The 18,879-nt window shown below is 40.2% G+C and overlaps 1 protein-coding gene across 2 annotated transcripts; it reads left to right on the top strand.

Annotated features, from left to right (window-relative positions):
* Positions 1-94: 94 nt before the first annotated feature.
* Positions 95-10,911, top strand: ginm1 (glycoprotein integral membrane 1). 2 transcript variants are annotated; one of them, XM_083790840.1, is made up of 8 exons: positions 95-265; positions 422-493; positions 3,721-3,820; positions 4,494-4,648; positions 4,810-4,969; positions 7,168-7,382; positions 8,678-8,841; positions 9,129-10,911. In XM_083790840.1, exons 1-8 carry the CDS (start codon positions 179-181, stop codon positions 9,232-9,234), a joined length of 1,059 nt encoding a protein of 352 aa, XP_083646966.1. In that variant the 5' UTR covers positions 95-178; the 3' UTR covers positions 9,235-10,911. The 2 variants fall into 2 exon arrangements, with proteins under 2 accessions (XP_083646966.1, XP_083646965.1); XM_083790839.1 differs by having other exon boundaries at positions 7,165-7,382.
* The last annotated feature ends 7,968 nt before the right edge of the window (positions 10,912-18,879 follow it).

The following is an 18,879-nucleotide window of genomic DNA, read 5'->3' as shown; positions in this document are numbered from 1 at the left end:
GAGGTGACGCATGCACGTCGCACGCCTCCTCGCGCTACGCGATGTAGATGTCATGTACGCATGCGCTGTTACGTAATCGTCATATTCCTTGTGACAGATGTGTAGCTTTGTGTTTTTGTTGTTGTTGGACTTATAGCAGGCAGCTTCTCTGTCCATTAAGCCACAAACAATTAACACAATGCAATCAACAATGTATGCAGTCTTTCTGCTGCTCTGTGCTTCGCTCATTGACGCTGAATCATCATCGCCCAAGCAAGTGAACACGGTAAGTAAAGAGTAAAGAGACAACATTGATCGCAAATTCGCAAATGTTCGCAGTACGTGCTGATGATGCGCTAGCATGACGGTTTGCTAGCAGAATGAAACCAGCCATATTTATGCTCAGCGGGATGATAACGGCACTGTGTCCTAATTCTCACAGGAAAACATTCTCATTAATGTGACAGCGGGAACAGTGGGCGACGCCGAGATACAAGAATCCAATAACTTGCAGGTAAATAATTTGCCAACACTTACACAACACAACCAGTGTACCATTAGCTACAGCGTAGCTAGAAGTAGTCATGCAGAGGGCAGCAGGGTGTTATGGCAACATTCGTATCCCCGTCACAATCTGTCTCCCCTTTGCAAGGAGTTGCATTGATTCGGTTGACCTTAAAACTGTGGTTGCAAGGCTCGAGTTGCGAGAACTTTAGTTTGACCCAAATACACCCCTCCACGAGGCTCCATCTCTACCAAGTTTGTACAAATGTAATCATGTTTCATATATTATTATTTATTAGACTTTATTGTGCCCTGTACAAATTATCTTAATGAGTTTGTTGAAGATAACCCATGCTGAACTACAGCATTCAGGAAATTGATTGGTTGATTTATTAACAGTTTGCAGAATTACAGTACATTTCATGCACAAACTCAATACAAAGACTGTTAACTGTGAGTGGATGACCCAATTAAGCATTACACTTGTTTACAAGAGGGTCCACCATGTTCAATTCATCAAAACATTTAGAGACGTACAAATAGACACTTCCATATAGTCAAAGAACAGAAAAGGAATTCATCATAAAGGAAGCAAAAAGGGGAAAGAAACATACAGTGAGGGGAAAAGTGGGGGGCGGTGGGGGGGGATTCAGATTTTACGGGGGCCAGTTTCGAATTGCAGCCGTCCGTAGGTGCCTTTTGAGAGCGGTTTTGAAGGTGTCAAGGGATTCACATGTCTTAATGACTGTTGGTAGGGCGTTCCACATTTTGGTGGCATAGGAGCGAAAATAATTTAGTCCCTTGTTTGTGCCGAAACTGGGTTGTACATGGTTTGTTGCACTCCCTCTGGTGTTGTGGGTGTGGACTTTGTTAACATTGAGGAAGTATTTAGACAGGTACATGGGTATCTTGGTGGTGTATCGAATCTTGTGGACCAGACCCATTGCAAGATGCTGTACTCTGTCGTCGACCCTAAGCCATTCCAGCCTGTCATACATCTCTCTCTACAATAATTATATTTTATTGCATGAAATCCAAATTGATCAAATTGTTATAATTCAAGCAAAAATTAATTATTGCATACCATACAATTGACCCTTACTTGTATTATTAATGTGCTCATTGTGCTAGTATATTAACTATAAGGCAGTTTAGATGCCAAAACCTTGGTTCCTTTTATTTTAATGTGCCAAATGCCAATACATGAAGTCTGTGTGGCTGCTTGCCATTATCCCAGCCATCCCCTGGGTTTTTAGTGTCCCTGAACAAGAAAATCACACATACTACTCGCAGGCAGCTGATTTTTTATTAATTACTACAATCTACAACATGCTTTTGCTTGCCTGTCAGAAATGGGAGCAGTACCCCATAGTATTTGCTGTTGTTCATTGAATATGGGTGAAGGGTATGTCACATGCTTGCACCATTTTACTCTTATCTAGAGGTGCAGTGAGTCATTCTCTAGACCAGAGGTTTTCAACAGGTGGTCCGTGAAGGTATTGTATGTGGTCCCTGACCATGCAAACTTGCGAAAAAGAGTGCACTAAATGACCTGGTGATGTATGATGACACGTCAATGTTACACGAAAAAAGTACAAAAACATGCACATCCAACCCAAACTTGGGCAGGTGCCAAGCGGCGAGTAGTATACGCTCGGAGACGCTCGCACACGGTGGGCTCCGATGCTGTGACAAGTGCCTTTATTTGCACAAAATGGGTAACTGACATGTCAATGTTGTCATTTACTGGAAAGTTGGATGTCAAGGACTTCCACAATTGTACGGGAAAGTGTACGCCCCACACACTGTACGGGATTGACTGGTTGAGTCACCATTATTAGGAAATGTGCCCATATAACCAATATAATCTATTCTATATTGGAGAAGTTGTACCCAACACATGGCAAGAAACCCAAAGCCACAACAGCTACGTCGCTATTGCAACACCCACAACACCATCTTACACACTACACTCACACGGCAGTGACGTCACACACTTACCTTCGCAGTGTTGCAACGCTATCTCCTCTTATCGCGCCGAACGCCAAAACTCGACACCACCCGCCAAACACTGCCACTGGCACTGCCACCAAAAATGCCTCCCTTCCACACTCACGCCGCCAATGCATTTGTTTACTACAAACATTATCGCCCGAAGCACCCACACCCCCGGAACACTGTTGCCCTTTCACCATGCTAAATTCGCCAGGTCTATGCAAGTGAGCACAAATTACATGTGAGAAAATTCATTCACAAGCCCACAAATGCCATTCAAATGCCATTCAACACACACTACGACTCGCTTACAATTCGCCAACCTGGCAACTACTACCCCGTCTTTTAAGCCACTCCCCTGTGCTGCTCTGATAGTCTCCCTGACAGTCCTGTCCGCAGGAGAATTAAACGAGGAATGAGAGGAATCTTCGCCTCACGATTTTGCTTATTCCTTCTAAATCACTGTATATAAAATATCGCTTACTCAGCACTGTATATAAAATATCGCTTACTCAGCGAATCTCTTAGTTACGTCAACATTGTTCTTCCACAGAACTTGGTTTGTTCCAAACTATTACAATTACACCGTTCGAATTCGCCATTTCGCCTGCCGAGTACTTTTCATTGCGCACACACACACACGCACACACACACACACAGGAATAGCCGTGCAGCCTATACACGGCGCCAGCGAGACAGGACGTTATAATCTTGAGTTTCATTAAATAACTGTCTTTCTCCGCACGCGCGCACACAACATTATTCAACTGAAATGCGTAACGCCAATATTGGGCTAATATAGGTAATATGCTACCAATATGTGGGTAGCCTACAGCCAGGGATCCGTTACTACATGTGGAGTCAACTCCCGCAATTTCCTTCTTCCCATAGTGCGCGGCAAGGTAACTCTGGGATGAGCGGCTGGGATGAGCGGCCGCGAAATTCTAGTAATACATAATGGCTGTTAAGGGCAGTGGTCCCCAGGTTGATTCTCAGTCAGGTTGGTTGTCCCTGGTTGAAAATCCCTGCTCTAGACTAATCTACTTTAAACTTTGAACTTGAACTTGTACTTTGATCAAGTACACTTGTCTAATTTTCTTTGTTTCTCCATTGTTTAACAACCTGGGAAAATACGTGTGTGCGTGTTGTTTATCATAACACCATTGGGTACTAAAATGTAACTAACTGAAATTGGAAGAATCAATTTAACCTAATGTCTTGATTATTTCTTTGACATTTCAGATCAATCTAAATATATCTGTGGATGAAGAAAAAGTACTCATCAATGACATTCCCGTGGAGCTGTCAGGGGTGACGAGGCTAAACTGCCAAGCACTGCTCTGTGAGTTTTCTCATTGTTACAGGATACTGCGCAGGGGTTGACACTTGGGTTCAGTATCGGGCAAGCACAGATCATGTTCACTTGTCCAAAGGTCATGCCCGCTTGCCCAAAAAGTAAATCGTTCATTATAAATTGATAGGTAAAATTTGAATTACAGTAACATGTTCTACACGTAACAATGTAACACTTATTTTTTACTTTCTGGGGTTGTGCAATAAAAAATGTCAAACCTAAATTTTTATGCCAAATAATTACATAGCTATGAATATGACTATTGTTATTTTATATTTTGAAGTGTAGCAACAGTGAAAACGGCACATTATACACAGTTAAACAGTGCTCTTATTTCACATTCCACAGACCAGAAGACGGAGTGCTCTGGTCATGTTCAGATATTTAGACAGATACCGTGTTGTGTTTATAGACAGTTGCGTCCCCTCTCAAACAAGTACTTGCCCGGTTGGGCAACCTGAAAGCCAACTCCACCTGCCCGAAGGTTTTATTGACCTTCCAGGGGCCTGCTGCATCGCATTTCACAAGTGCTAAACGTTAATGTTTGTGTGGTGCTAAAGTGGTCCCTGGCTATCATCTGAGTTTAATAGAGGTGACATGTCGTTGTCAGGTGTCTTCACATTTTTCTAAGCCTTTGTATATTCACCCTTGTTTTCCTCAGTGGACACCATCAATGGAACCAGCGAGTTTGAATCGGGGGACCTGGTCTCGACCGTCACCCGTGTGATGGTTAACCAGAATCGGCTTTATAGCGACTCAGAGGAAGTGGTTGCTCTGCAGGTGTTCAGCGAGGTCATAGAGATGGAAGGCAGGAAGGTAAACCTAGGCAAACTAAATGGGTCAGCCATTTGACTCTTACTTTATACTCGGGGTGGGATGTGAAATTGTGAATATGGTCTACCATATGCATGGAACAGAGATTGGACATTTTAATGGTCTTGTGAAATATTAATCAAATTTCACTTCCATTTATGTAGGTCCACCAACCTGATATGTGTGAGGTGAAGATACTCATGAGCCCGAGTTTCCAGAAGCTAGCTCAGTATACCAACATCTACCCTATTGGACACAGTGAAATCTTCAGAATTCCCAGGGAGAATGATGTGGTCATCACAGATCCAACCAATCCTAAAAAGGGTACAACTCAACCTTATTGTTATTAAACCTATAAAATGTTTGATGGCCTCCTATGCCCATGTGTGTTTGTCTGTACCACGGAATGTGACGATTTGATTGGCTGAGCACGGAATGTGATGTATGATGATAAGAGCGACACTCACTTCACACAAGTGTGATTTATTGTCTTTACCCTCTGTAGTGGTTTGTTCTTCTTAGCCTCTGCTTTGTTGACGATACTTGAATATAGTCTTAGCACTGTGGGCTCTATTTTTGCCCATGCTAAACCCCTTATCCCTAAACTACTTTGCCTTTTTTTTACAATTTTGAAAAAAGAATTTGAATAGTAAAAATAGCCAATCTACAAGCTCACGTGTCGATGTAGATTGGCTATTTCATCACGTTCCCTCCTGACACATAGGCGATAGGGAATTTTGTTATGAATGCACAGACATTAATTACAAAATGGTGATGTCACAATTTTCTAAATGCAAGCAAATGCAACCCGGAAGTGTAGCCTCCAGCACACTACAGTGTGTCTTCACTGTAGGCTGGTAGACCGGCGATGAGATGTTTTCGTCCGCGGATGTAAGAAGAGGGAATAATAAACTTTCAAAGACTGGATTTTGGCTCATTTTGAGCAGAAAAGGATTAATAAGCACATGCACGTCGTATGTGAAGCAAAAATAATAATAGTATTTTGAATTACCGGATTAAATGACATTAAAGAAAGACAGATTGGGCACCGGACTGGTGATCCAGTCGCAGTGTGCCGCGGGTTCGACTCCCGGACCCGACACGGCCTTTACCGCATGTCATCCCCCCATCTCTCTCCCGTTTCCTGTCAGCCTACTGTCTATCCCTTAAAAAATCAATAAAGGCGTAAGCCACAAAAAAATATCTTAAAAAAAAAAAAAAAAAAGAAAGACAGATTTTTACGTTCTGGCATAGGCAGGGGGTGGAGAATTAAACGGAATTCCACGTTCCTGGCATTAATTACATTTTTGAATAATAACTATTCAAAAATGTTCAATTTTTTTCAAAAGAGTCAAAGTAGGGATTAGGGTTTAGCATGGATGAAAACAGAGCCCTATGGCTTTAACCTAAACCCAAACCACACCAATGATTCACCATGCAACTACTTGCAGCCATTATCCCTAATAGCAGTTGCAAGGGGTTCCATTGGTGCGGTTGACCTTAAAACTGTCGAGTTGCGACTAGTTAGTTGGGATTTATTCGTATAAGATTTATAACGTTTTTGGCTGGGGACCCCCGGAAATGCTTTGGCCAAGTCTCGTGACCCCTGCCCCTCTCCCCACCCCCAATACAATACAATAACCTTAATATTAGAGAAAATACACCACAAATAAATACTGAAACCAGATGTAATCATTAAGGAAAGTTTATGCATAAACTGTTAGTTTCCATTGTCCAGCCATTCAGTTGCCAAAAAACAACAACTTAATTTTTTATAATCTGAGGGGTTGCAACCCCCAGGTTGAGAACCTCTGGTATAAAAGTTATACTATACTACATGATTATGGCAAATAATCACAAAATGTCACTGCACTGCAGCTGCTGTATACTCCATAGCACCATAAAACCGCCATTACCCTTTTCATGTCACGCACCCCCTAGAGGGCGTTTGCGCACCACAACCACAGTTTGGGAATCCCTGCTATAAGGTATTGCCTTATTGTAGGGGTTCAGCTTTGCAGAGAGCATAATTCTTCAGAGGACGTGGTCACTTATACTTGAAAAAGACTGAATGGTCGAATCATCGTAAAACTGCTATTGTCACAAATAATATTTTTGGAGAATTCATTCAAAAGTGATTTGCGAGCCCCCGCTTTTTTCTCACATGGTTAATTATGCCATGGCCACTTTCCAACAATTCAAATATAATAACTTTTTCATTCAATGGCAACTGGCACTGTCTTCACCAACCTTGGAAAAAATAGGACCTTAAATTACTACCAAATGGGGGAAGCAGAAGCCATAAACTACAAACTAGAAAAGAGTACCCAAAAGGTTGAAACATAGTTTTAATAGACAGCTTGTAGAAAATGTTAGCTTAAATAAATATATAGTATTCATAGGAATTTAGACTGGTGATGAGAATGTTATATGGTGTGCAGCTGTGAAAATAATGCACACCCAAATGATTCAACACTCAACAAATTAACTGATTTCTTCTTCTCGCCTTGTTGCATCAGCAGAGGACCAAGTCTTCTCTCAGACCACCAGCCAGTACCCACTGAAACACGCTGAAACTACCCAGGAAGAGATAGCTGCCCCAGGCAAACTCCCAGAGACCCCCCTGCGCATGGACCCGGATCTGCTGTACGACGGCGGTGATGACAACGGTGACGATGACGAACCAGGCCAGTCAGACCAGATTCAGACCGAGACTGAATCTCCATACAGTTACTCTGTAAGCATATTTCTGAAATCACATCCAGTTTAGCACTAAGACCTATATGTACTTGGTTCAACAAATAGCAAAATATCAATCTACAAGCTCACGACACATGTTATTAAAAAAAGGTTGGTTGAAACATTTCACCTATAATGACATGCCCAAAATAGGGATGCCAAGTTGAAAGCAGTCTTGTGTAGCTAGATGATGGAGATCTCCACCTACTGATGTGTCTGGGGAAATCTAAGAAAACCAGCGCTAACAAACCTAAGCCTACTGCTTTGAATACCAAATATGATCATTGTCCATGTATGAGGGATCACCGTCTTTACATTGTTTGTGATGCTGTTTTTGTTTTTTCATCCAGTGTCTTTCACCCCATGCATTTAATGTAGAAGTCACCAGACTTTTCAGTAGGCAGAGATCTCTGGCTCACCTGAGACTTAAGACTTAAAGGGACACTTCACCCTTTTTGCAAAAAAATATATGTTAATGACGTTTAGAAGCTTTAGAACACTTTCCTGGAGATCTTTATGTGTGTAATATGTGGTTTTAGATATTTTAGATTGTAGCAGTGAGCCTGTTGTCTCTGATGTCATGGACACTGGGCTCACTTCCTTCCTGGACTACATGCTGTCTCAGTAAGACAGCTCTCCCCCTATCCACAAGGAGGAGCAGTGCACCAAAGAATTATGGGAATTGTATTCCAGGAAGGTAGTGAGACCAGTGTCCATGACATCAGAGACAACAGGCTCACTGCTACAATCTAAAATAACTAAAACCACATATTACACACATAAATACCCCCAGGAAAGTGATCTAAAGCTTCTAAACGTCATTAACATATATTTTTTTGCAAAAAGGGTGAAGTGTCCCTTTAACCTCGTGTCACCAGCCCGGTCTGTGTTCCAAAATCGCCGTGTGAACCGGTCTGAAGCGGATGGTAATTTACACCATAGTCACAATCATTAGGCAGGAAACCACAAGGCGGAATAAGAATTCCGCCATTCATAGTACTGATTCTGTCTTGTGGTTTCCTGCCAGATGACTACAAATCATTGACTACAACCTGACGAACGTTACCATCCGCTCCCGACCAGATCATAAACCCGAAATGAAATGCTGCCCAGGCCACACAAGACTAGGTTGAAAGTTGATCATGTTGACTGACCACCTGGCCTGTTTTGGAAGTGGCAAAAATTGGCAGACTGGACCTGTTTTTTTTTATATTGATGGACAAAGAAAAATGAATTTCAAAACATATTTTATTAAAATGTATTGGCAAAAACCAAATGGTCTCCTGTCCTCAGGCTGTGTGTCGGTGGGTGGAGGAGGTGCGAGAGCGTCTGAGGCGCTTCTGCTCAGAGTCCCTGCCTCTGTTCTTCCTGGTGATGTGGGTGGTGGTGATTGGTGTTGTTGGCTCAGCTGTCATTGTTAAGATCCTGGACATGTTTTTCCCAACATGTGAACACAAGTAAGTAAATAAATGTGTTGAATTTACTATATTGCTTTAGTAAATTAACCCCTGCAGTCCCTGTTAGAAAGGTTTTTGTGGATATGGTGATGGGCAGAAAAATAATCTTTTCATTTTATAAACAATATATATTTGAATTACTTCTAACAACTATTTGTTATATGCCCACAAATGTATTATCCTATCTTCCATATTACATTTGCTCTGCAGCTGCCTTCATATCCATGTCTCATCCATGGCGCCTTCCCTTGCCATCTGAATATGACAAACTTTTATTTTTCTCTCAGGCGAATGTTCCATTTAAACCCTGTCACCTTGCTACCAGAGGATGAGAAACACACTCTACTAGAGAACATAGAGATAGAGGTAGAAGAAGAAGAGAAGAGACCTTGAATGAAGATGGATTAAGTGAATGTTTTTCCTCAGTCCAGATCCCAGGGTCACTTACTTTTCATTCATATTTGCTCATTAATACTGGCTGCAGTGTTTTGAATTTCGCATCTCAGCGGTCTGTCTCATGGTTCCTCTTTCCAGGGTTTCCAGCCAGTTTGAATCGTCCATTTTTATTTCTGGTCGGATTTGTTGGTTATTTGTTATTGTGGTTGCTATAGGCAACACACTATTGTTCTCGGTCCGAGAATGTATTGCCAGCAAAGTGAACCTGCTTTTTCTTAACTTTTGCACAACAGAAAAGTGAAGCTTTTGGTCATGCTTCACACACTGTTGTCATTGTCACTGTTGTCATGCTTCACATGACATCACAATATATAACATAAATGGTAAAACGGAATTCAGTTCCCAGTGGATTCCTCACGACTCATGTCAGTGCAACCACACTTGCAATTTCCCAGAATTGGACCTTTCTAGTTATATCGTATTTTGAAATGAATATATATTGCGTTTGGTCCCATTTCGTTATCACTAATTGGAATTGCCAGTTTGTGGGCCAGATGTTATAGTGTTTACATGTTTACAATTTAGGCTAAGTATTATAAGTATTATATAGTATAGCAATACTATACATTTGGCCTCGTTCACATTTATGTGTGAGTAAAGCTCTGCTTGTATCAAACATTTACTGTTGTGGTAGGTTTGTGTAGAGAAAGACTACCCTTAGATGAAGATAAAGGTTTTAATGAGTAAATATGAATGCAAAAAAGAACGTTATTGAGCTGGATCTACTGTAGGCCTTTAGATTGTCACATTCATTCAAAACTGACCTTTATATGTAGCAATTATTTTCCAGTCACACAGTAGTTATTTCCCCAACATTGCACCATTATTTGAAATTATGCCTTTAAAATCTTACCACTGAAAGAACATAATAGGGGACCTAATGCACGCTGTTCTGGTTCATATGCTGATTGTCGTACCTCACAGTGCCTCGGTATCTAATCTACTTTGTACAAGTGTGACTAGTTCAGTCAGTGACTATGATTTTGATTACTTTCAAATCTTTAGTGTTTATTTTCTTGTCATCTCTCCTGTTAATTTGACTGGAGAATATAAGCAATGATGTTACAACTCTGTATGCACTCGATAAGTCAAACCGTTGATATGACTTTGATATGCTGTATTGTAGAGACCCTGCACTACAAATTGTTATTTAGATCTATGTACATGATGTCCTAAAACGCACTTGTCGTAAATTGAATGTGAATATGCTGTTGCATTTGTCTAAATGCTGAATTCTAAGCTGCATGGGCTTTGGGCTTATATTTTGATTGAGAGGTGTGAATGACTTAACTGGAAATTGATATGAATTTACTTGAGTGGCAAGTGAACTAGATAATGTTAACCAGGATAATCTGGACCGTATGAAGCCCAGTCTCACCCGAGATCTCTTATTTCTTGCAAATGAGAAACCTTCAACACTTTTATTCGGCTTTATGTTGTCTCTGCTAAATTTGTAGATATAGAATATGGAATGTGAAAGATAAACATGGCACACAATGTAAATCTGTCTATTTCATATGTTTTGCAACATTGCACCTTTGAATTGGCTCCTGCTGCTTCTTTGATATGCTTGTTTATGAATGTGCTAACTTAAATCCTTTGTGTGATTATGAATTCTGAGTGTGTGCAATGTTATTCTGACAGGTAATTCCCCTTAAAAAGAATCTCTCGTGTGCAATAGTAGAATAAGCTTTAATCCTTATCACTATGTAATGATACAAGGAACACATTAACCCATTTTGACCTGAGATCAGATTCTAAAAATGTCTTCTACATCCTGACAGTTTTCTGAAAAAGCTATGTCAGTCGTTCTTCGATTTTTCAAAAATAGCAGACCTACAAGCTCGTAGCGCCCACTCGGTGGCAGGCTATCACCTTGTAGATCTGCTATATTTCAATAGCTAAAGCATAGCATAATGCTAACACCAAAATGGGTTTTAAGGACCCAGGGCCACAGTGCTCAAACAATAGTCCCTATGTTTGCAATGCAAGTAGAAAAGGTAAAAAAGGGAATGAGAACATTTTCTAAACGGTTTTCAGCTTCATATCAACTGTTAGGATGTTAAAAAGATTCTACTTCGCCACAAAGCAGGAGGCATGACAAAAAAAGCAGTTCTATAAATAATTCTCAAGACGAGACATGGCAAAAGCATGATGTCACTGTATTTGGGTTTTAAATGATGCTGCCTAATGCATGCCTGAATGCACTAGTGAAAGGTGCATGTTTAGTCTAGTGTTGAATGCATTCTTTCACAGCAGTTGTAAGTGAAGTGAGAATGCATGATCACTTAGACTAACTTTCGATGAACATAACTTTATTTACCACTTTTCAAGGTACAATTTCAAGTGTAATAAAACAGACAAGTCAAGAATACACGTAATAAAAGGCTCACCATGAATAAAATAAAAAACAATGTTATATAACATAACGGAATAAAATAGGTAAATACAGATTATTCTCATTTTTTCTATTTTCATGGTGTCACTCCATTTAAAATGTCTTGTCTGCCATGCCAAAGCAAGACTTGGGGACATTGGTTTTACTTAAATCTGGTTATCAAATCCTGACCACTGTTTTTCTTATGGCTATGAAAGAAAATCCATTTGATGATTGCAGTCATAATTTAAGACTACACTTTAATACTGACATGACATTGAAATACAGCAATATATGTTGTGTTTCTCCCTAGGTTACATAAAACAATGTAATGAGCACACTTACTGCTTAGAGGACATTTATGACAATATCAGTGGACTGGTTCATAATAGAGTTAATGCTCTGTTAGTCAGAAATGTTATTTTATTGTCTTGGGCTTGATCGAATCAGCAGTCACATTTGGCTTGAGTTCTGGTGCTGCTCTCCAAATACAGTATCAGGTCAGTGTTTTTCACCTAAAGCGGGGCGATATAGACAAAATAACATACCTGTGTTGGTGGAGATGACTATTTGTGTATTCATAGAATATTTCTGTAATGAGATACATGATAAATAATAAACATAACGGCTCAGGGAAATTCACAAAATGACCACTACAATATTCAAAATCCCAGACGATATCTAGTCCCGTATATTATCAATATATTATTGCCCAGATGTTTTCAGCAATCCCATGAACTGTGATTAGGATTTTTTCTTTCCATTCACAATAAATACTAAATAGCCATCTGACAGCCAATTGTTCCACAAACACTACTGTGTAGTTTAAAATACTGAATGCTCATAATGGACTCAATCCCCATTTTCGGTTTGAAAACTCACCTTCGAGTCTTAGTTGCTGTCCTCTATGTCTTCTGTCTCGTAATTCTTGAAAAAATATGAATGGCATTCAATCAATTGATTATATGGCACAATATGGCAAGATCAATTTCACACAACTTTATTCCGGTTGTGAAAATCAGCATTGGTAAAAAGAAAGCTGATATTATGTCACCATTACCAACAAGCATGACTTAGCAGGAATACCGGAGAAGTCGCCGGGTTACCAACTCACGGCAGCGAGATTCCATATGTTGATCTGACCTCATCAAACCCTGTACACTCAAGACACGCTCCATATATGACCAGTACAGAATTCATTCCATATGTTGATCTGACCCCCCATACCAAAGCCCAGCAAAATACATTATTTATTACATTTTGCTCAGCTGCTGATTAGGCTGCTATTCAAATACAATACAAATAAATTAAAGCCACCCACAGAACCTTTACTCTTATTCTGCATACATTTGATCAAAGAATAGCTACACATTTGTCAGTCTAAAAGGTAACAGTACTCTATTAAACTCAAATAGGTCATTTAAAAATAAATATTCACGCCCTAATCCTGCAGGCAGGTACAGACGTAGTTCTGTTGACTTGTGTATGTTAATGTACAATATAAACTCCATCTTACAAATACTTCAGGTAATCCTTTTCTTTAAGATGTTGAGGGTAAAAGGGCCTCAGAGACTTTAGATGTTTTGGATACCATGTGATTCTGCATATGATGCCACCATTGTTGTGTCATATTTACTTGTACAAGCAGAGCGTGCAATTATTGTGGTCGTGCTCGTACGAATGCACGTGTATGCTCTGAGGTATATATACTGATGTGATGGTTACGTAATTAAGATAGCCTACCACAGTATAGTACTTTAAACTTACAACTTACATACTGTACATGTATACAATCAATATTGAAACATATCATAATTACGTCACCATTGACAGCCAGTTATAACCCGACTTTAGTATTTAATTCCAATGTTTTACAGAGGCTGAGATTTGAAAGTTCGTAGCAGCAAGCAGAGCGCGCAAGCAGAGCGTGCAAGTATTGTGGTCGTGTTGGGACGTATGCACGTGTGCTTGGGTGGACGTAGATACCAACCAAGCATGCAGAGTGCAGTTCTAGTTTACTTTGCAGTGTGCATGTGCACTATCAGCACATTGTAACGGAAGAGAGATGGTTCACTCCTCTTTAGCTTAGTTGCATTTAACACTGGAAAAACTATGGTTAATGCCGATTCAAATACGATTACTAAATTAGTTGGCAACCAATTGAATAATCGATTTGATTATGATTAATCAATTAAACGTTGCGGCCCTAAAGCAAATATATATTCACACATGATCCATTTTCTATGGTGGCTATATGACAGCCATGTTACGAAAAGGAGACAATCACAGAGTTATAAGCCACAATTTGCACTTTTCTAATGAGAACATACAATTCCAGTGGTGTCCAAGCTAACAGATCTAGAATGTGGGCCATGTGTGGACACACATTCAGACACGGCACAGTCGCACAAGGCCAGAGAGGCACAGGACTGGAGCGGAGGAAGGAGGTCCACGTTTCTCAGTTAAAATCTAGGCAGGAACAAACAGACTGAGATCCTTCAGTATAGTGTGTCAACAGGCACAGTGTGCGCATAATAAGTTAATAACACAGCAACACACCAGAGAGACAGAAGATATATCTGGTTGTTTATGGATACATAGGAAGGTATGGGATTCTCACTCAAACCCCAACAACTGATCCAGAATGCTGTGGCATGCCTGACCTCCAACCTGCCTACACATTCACGTCTTCCCCTTCTTCAAAGTTCTGCTTTCCCTTCACTTGCTTCCACTTGTTACCCATACCCATTTCAAAACACTGGTGATTGTCTACAGCGCAAGCCCCAAGGCATCATGGGCATGGCTCCTGCAAATGTTTAGATCAGCTAACACAGGACATCTGTCTCTCCCTTCCCTAAGAGACCTATATCCCTTCTGGATCCCATGCTGTGGAATGACCTCTCCCTTCTCAGTCAGGACCAGACTCAGTCCCCAATTTCTGCTGTGGTCTGAAAGCTCACTTCTCACCTCTTCACCTTCAGAGGTTCCCTCGGTTTCCTCGCTGTCTTCCTTATCCATGTAGGGATACTCCTCTCTTTCCTCTTCACATGTCTGCTGGGCACAATAATTGCAAACATACAGAGTTGGTGGATGTCACTGTTGTACAGTACACACACACACACACACACACACACACACACACACACACACACTGTATTCATTGTGACCCACCGATACACAGGCACAACCGGCATGAGTTATTTGCCGCATGAGTTAATGTTTCCATCATGTTTCATACAGTAAAAACACTGCACTTCACAGTGCAGCATTAACACCAACAAGAAGTGAAATATACACATTGACATGATTCAACTACATATTAATTACCTAATGTTGACAGAGAAAGAATTTGTCATCTACGGTATGACAGTACTGTAACTCTACTATGACATTAGTACTATGACGTCAGTCGAAGAAAATAGGTGAAGAAAATGTTAGAACTCACTCAGATAGACACACACACATGCACGCACACGCGCAAACACACACACACACACACATCGACACATGCCCCCAATTAGGAGTCACACATGACTCCTATTTGTCACATTATCTTGCAGTACATACCTCAACGATGATGGGTCCTATAGGCACCAGGTCGATGTCCTCCTCAGCAATGCTCTGTAACTAAGACAGTAAAAACATGGTGATAAAATTAACAAGGCAAATGTGAATGAGTTTTGTGAGTATGTGCCCATTTAACCATGTCACACTCTAGCTCAGTTTTTCCCAACGTGGGGTCTGCCCCCCCTTCCCCTCCCCCATCCCTATTTTGGGCATGTCATTCAAATAAATAAAAGCAAATATTGCAGATCTACAAACTTGTGTTGCAATTCATTTTTGCCAGTACAACACAGAACTACTGTGTTATACTACAAGAACACTTTTCAGTCACGTTCAGTATCAACGTTAAGTTGTATTATTTGTTGTGCAAGATGTATATAATGTGTGTGTGTGTGTGTGTGTGTGTGTGTGTGTGTGTGCACGCTCGCGCATGCATCACAGATATATAGGTGCAATCTACTTGTGTTTATCTTTGGCAGCCTCGACATGTACATAGGTTGGTTGTAAGAGGCTTCCATCAATTTGTGATGGCAAAAAAGCAGCTAAACGACTTGCAAAATTCTGTGCGATCTCTTCTACTATCGGTAGCCACCAAATATGGCGAAGATGCTGTTACATGTAGGGCGGCTGTGGCTCAGGAGGTAGAACAGGTCGTCCAATGATCCTTGGGTCGGCCGAATCCCGGCTCCTCCTGTCCACATGTCGAAGTGTCCTTGGGCAAGACACTGAACACTACATACATTGCCTCCAATGAGTTGGTCTGTTTGAGCTTGCCACCAATGCTGTGTGAATGTGGGAAGTGAGGACACTGGCGTCGACTGTTCACTGCTGGACATATATACATTATCAAAATGTGTTGACCTACCCAGGTTAGGTGCTCTTCTTCCTGTTGGTGAAGCTCTGTTTCGTTGATGCAGAGCTGGTCCATGTTAAACCACAGTGACTCTGTCATGCGTGGAAGCAGACATGGAAATAGAGTGGACATCTTCATTCACTGTTCTTCTGACTGACACCCTGGAGCAGATTGGAACTGTCAAGAGAGCGAATGAACTTTCACTGGGAGACAATCATGCAGTTAGCATTACAAGGATTGACATGTTCGCTGTGAACTTCATTTTGCTATTCCAAAGTCATTATTTTGTTTTGATTAACAGACATCTATCATTCTAAACACATGTTTTAGATATAAACAAAAACAATATATTCACTCCCTTTCTTAGGCCTACTTTACTATCACTACTCTGCTGCTCATATCAATCTATTTGTCATAAAAATCTAAACCATTCTATAGCTGTTTTGTTTTGCACAGTGCAAAATTGACTCACATTTATTATCACAATGCATCTGATTTGTTTCAAAATAGCCAGAAACACCGATATGCCATGTGCATAACATGACGACGGTCAATATAAAACGAATTAATAGTCACGATGACACCGACACTACTAATACTAAAACTATAAGAAACCGACTGATAAACAAAAATAAATGTGTAAACATTGATTTGTGTATTTACCACTAACCTAAGAAAATAGGGAAAACAATGAGTCAGGGGGACAAGTGGAAAGACGCCGCGATTTCTTTTTCCTCCGTGCCGAACAGCAGATCTACAAGCTCACATCTTCGTCGTCTTGTGAACTTGTAATTCGGCGATTTTCAATGCGCGACACCGTCGTGCAACGAAGTATGAGTCGCTGCTACAATCTCGCCTACGGTCAAGAGTCGCGAAACGAAACCAACCGCAGCGCTGCACTGCCACCTATTGTCCGTAGGTTAGAACACAAGTTGTAGTCAAACTTTTTGAACCCATTCTGAGACTGTTCCTTTTATTTTCTAAGTTATTTTTTATTTAACTTAAAGTATTACAATGCAATGCTTTAAAATAAAAATACTGACATCAAATTAATAAGTTAATCAAATAAACAATACATATTGAGTGCATCACAGACCAATTTTTTTATGGGGAATAATTATGGGAAAGTATTTACCTTTTTATATAATAATAATAATAATAATAATAATAATAATAATAATAATCATAATCATACTAAAAAACAACTATGTGTATATATACATACATGAAAGCAATAAATATGTGTTTATTTATTTTAACTACAAACATACCGTAACATTTCCAGGTGAGGTGAGGTGATATCGGGCCTCAGAACTTCCGGGTCGTCATTCAACCTCTTTCCTCCAACAGCATTCAAGTGACCACGCCGCGGAGAGTTTGGCTGAAGATAGTTTGTCAAAAAAAGAAAGAAACGGCTGTAGTTTATCATCCTAAAGATTTAGGTCAGACTTCACTTTTTCCATCTGAAATGTTCAATTGTACCTCCTAAAAACTGATAATACTATTTATTGTTGCTGGTAGCAGGTGGCTGTGATTGTGTTGTTAAAACATGTGAACGTTTTTTTTTTCAGGTGAAGAATCCGATGTAGGCGGCCCGGTGAGTTTAACTTTAATCACTTTATCTGCTGCTGTGTTGGGGGGGGGGGGTAAATTTGTAATTTAGCCTAGATAAGTTAAATTATTCGGATATATACAATGTAAAGGTGTCGTTGCCCAGAAAAACAGCAACTGCACCTGTGTTGCATTTTGTTTAATTGGGGTCGTTATTCTAGGCAGCCGCAGCTCGCTGCATTTTACACGGTGTTGGGGTCGTATGCCACGAGTTTTCTTTGGTCGTTTTCATGAAGTCGCTGAATGATCAACGATAGTGCATACTGCATACAGGGCAGCACTCGTTAGGTCGCCTTTAAGCACACTGTAAAATAATTAAAAGAGCTACAGTATGCAGCCCTGCTTGCTTGCATAATGGAGCAACAGTTAATCAAACTAATCTATTGACTCTTGCATCTTTCCACCATTGTATGACTAAGTATAAAATAAAGCTTAAAGGATGACCCATTTTCAGCTATCTGAATAGGCCTAGGGGTGTACACAGATATTCTACTAGCAACTAGCCTACTAAACGGTTAATACAAAATAGTATTTGTTTGTTCTAGTACGTGTGTGTGTGTGTGTGTGTGTGTGTGTATATATATATATATATATATATATATATATATATATATATATATACTTTTTTTAGATTACCTTTTTTTAATACATTTCCATTTTGCACCCATATTACTATTATATATTAATAAAATGTTGCTTTTAATAAGCAACATTTTAGAAAAAATACTTTTTTATATTTTTATGGAAAAGCGTTGAGATGGAGAAATCACATCCACATAGAAGTGGCGGTCATTTTGTGGTTCACCAATCCAAAGAGCCATCCAGGCTCCTGGTAAATCATGACCATAAAACATTTTATTCTGTGAAAATGCTTTACTTTATATAGTGGTGTAATTAGGTCTGCGTCCTGTTTATTTTACTTCCTGCTGTCTGCGATCTGGCCAATTTTAAGAAATAATCCAACGTTAGTTGAGAACATGGAAATGCAGAGTAGCCTATGTTCCAATAGACCTACTACATGTTATGTCTGAAGGAGAGCTGCCCTGCTGGTCAGTAGTGTGCTTCTGATCGGCTCCGACTTGCACTGGACTAACTGCATAATTGGTTTGACCTACCGTACTTTTGCTTGATGTAATCTATTATTGGGAGGGAGCAGGTGTGTAAGATTGGATTTTAT

The sequence above is a fragment of the Protomyctophum parallelum genome, assembly GCF_964188405.1.
Source record: "Protomyctophum parallelum genome assembly, chromosome: 19".
In the NCBI taxonomy this organism is placed as follows: domain Eukaryota; kingdom Metazoa; phylum Chordata; class Actinopteri; order Myctophiformes; family Myctophidae; genus Protomyctophum; species Protomyctophum parallelum.
The sequence above is the reverse complement of the archived record's forward strand: the minus strand, read 5'-3'. Positions and strand labels throughout refer to the sequence as shown.

Bases quoted from the DNA above. Each gene is read 5' to 3' on its own strand.
- ginm1 (XM_083790839.1), top strand. From the start codon at position 179: ATGCAATCAACAATGTATGCAGTCTTTCTGCTGCTCTGTGCTTCGCTC. The intron at 494-3,720 runs GTAAATAATTTG...TTGACATTTCAG, and splicing joins AAGAATCCAATAACTTGCAG to ATCAATCTAAATATATCTGT. The intron at 4,649-4,809 runs GTAAACCTAGGC...CCATTTATGTAG, and splicing joins TAGAGATGGAAGGCAGGAAG to GTCCACCAACCTGATATGTG.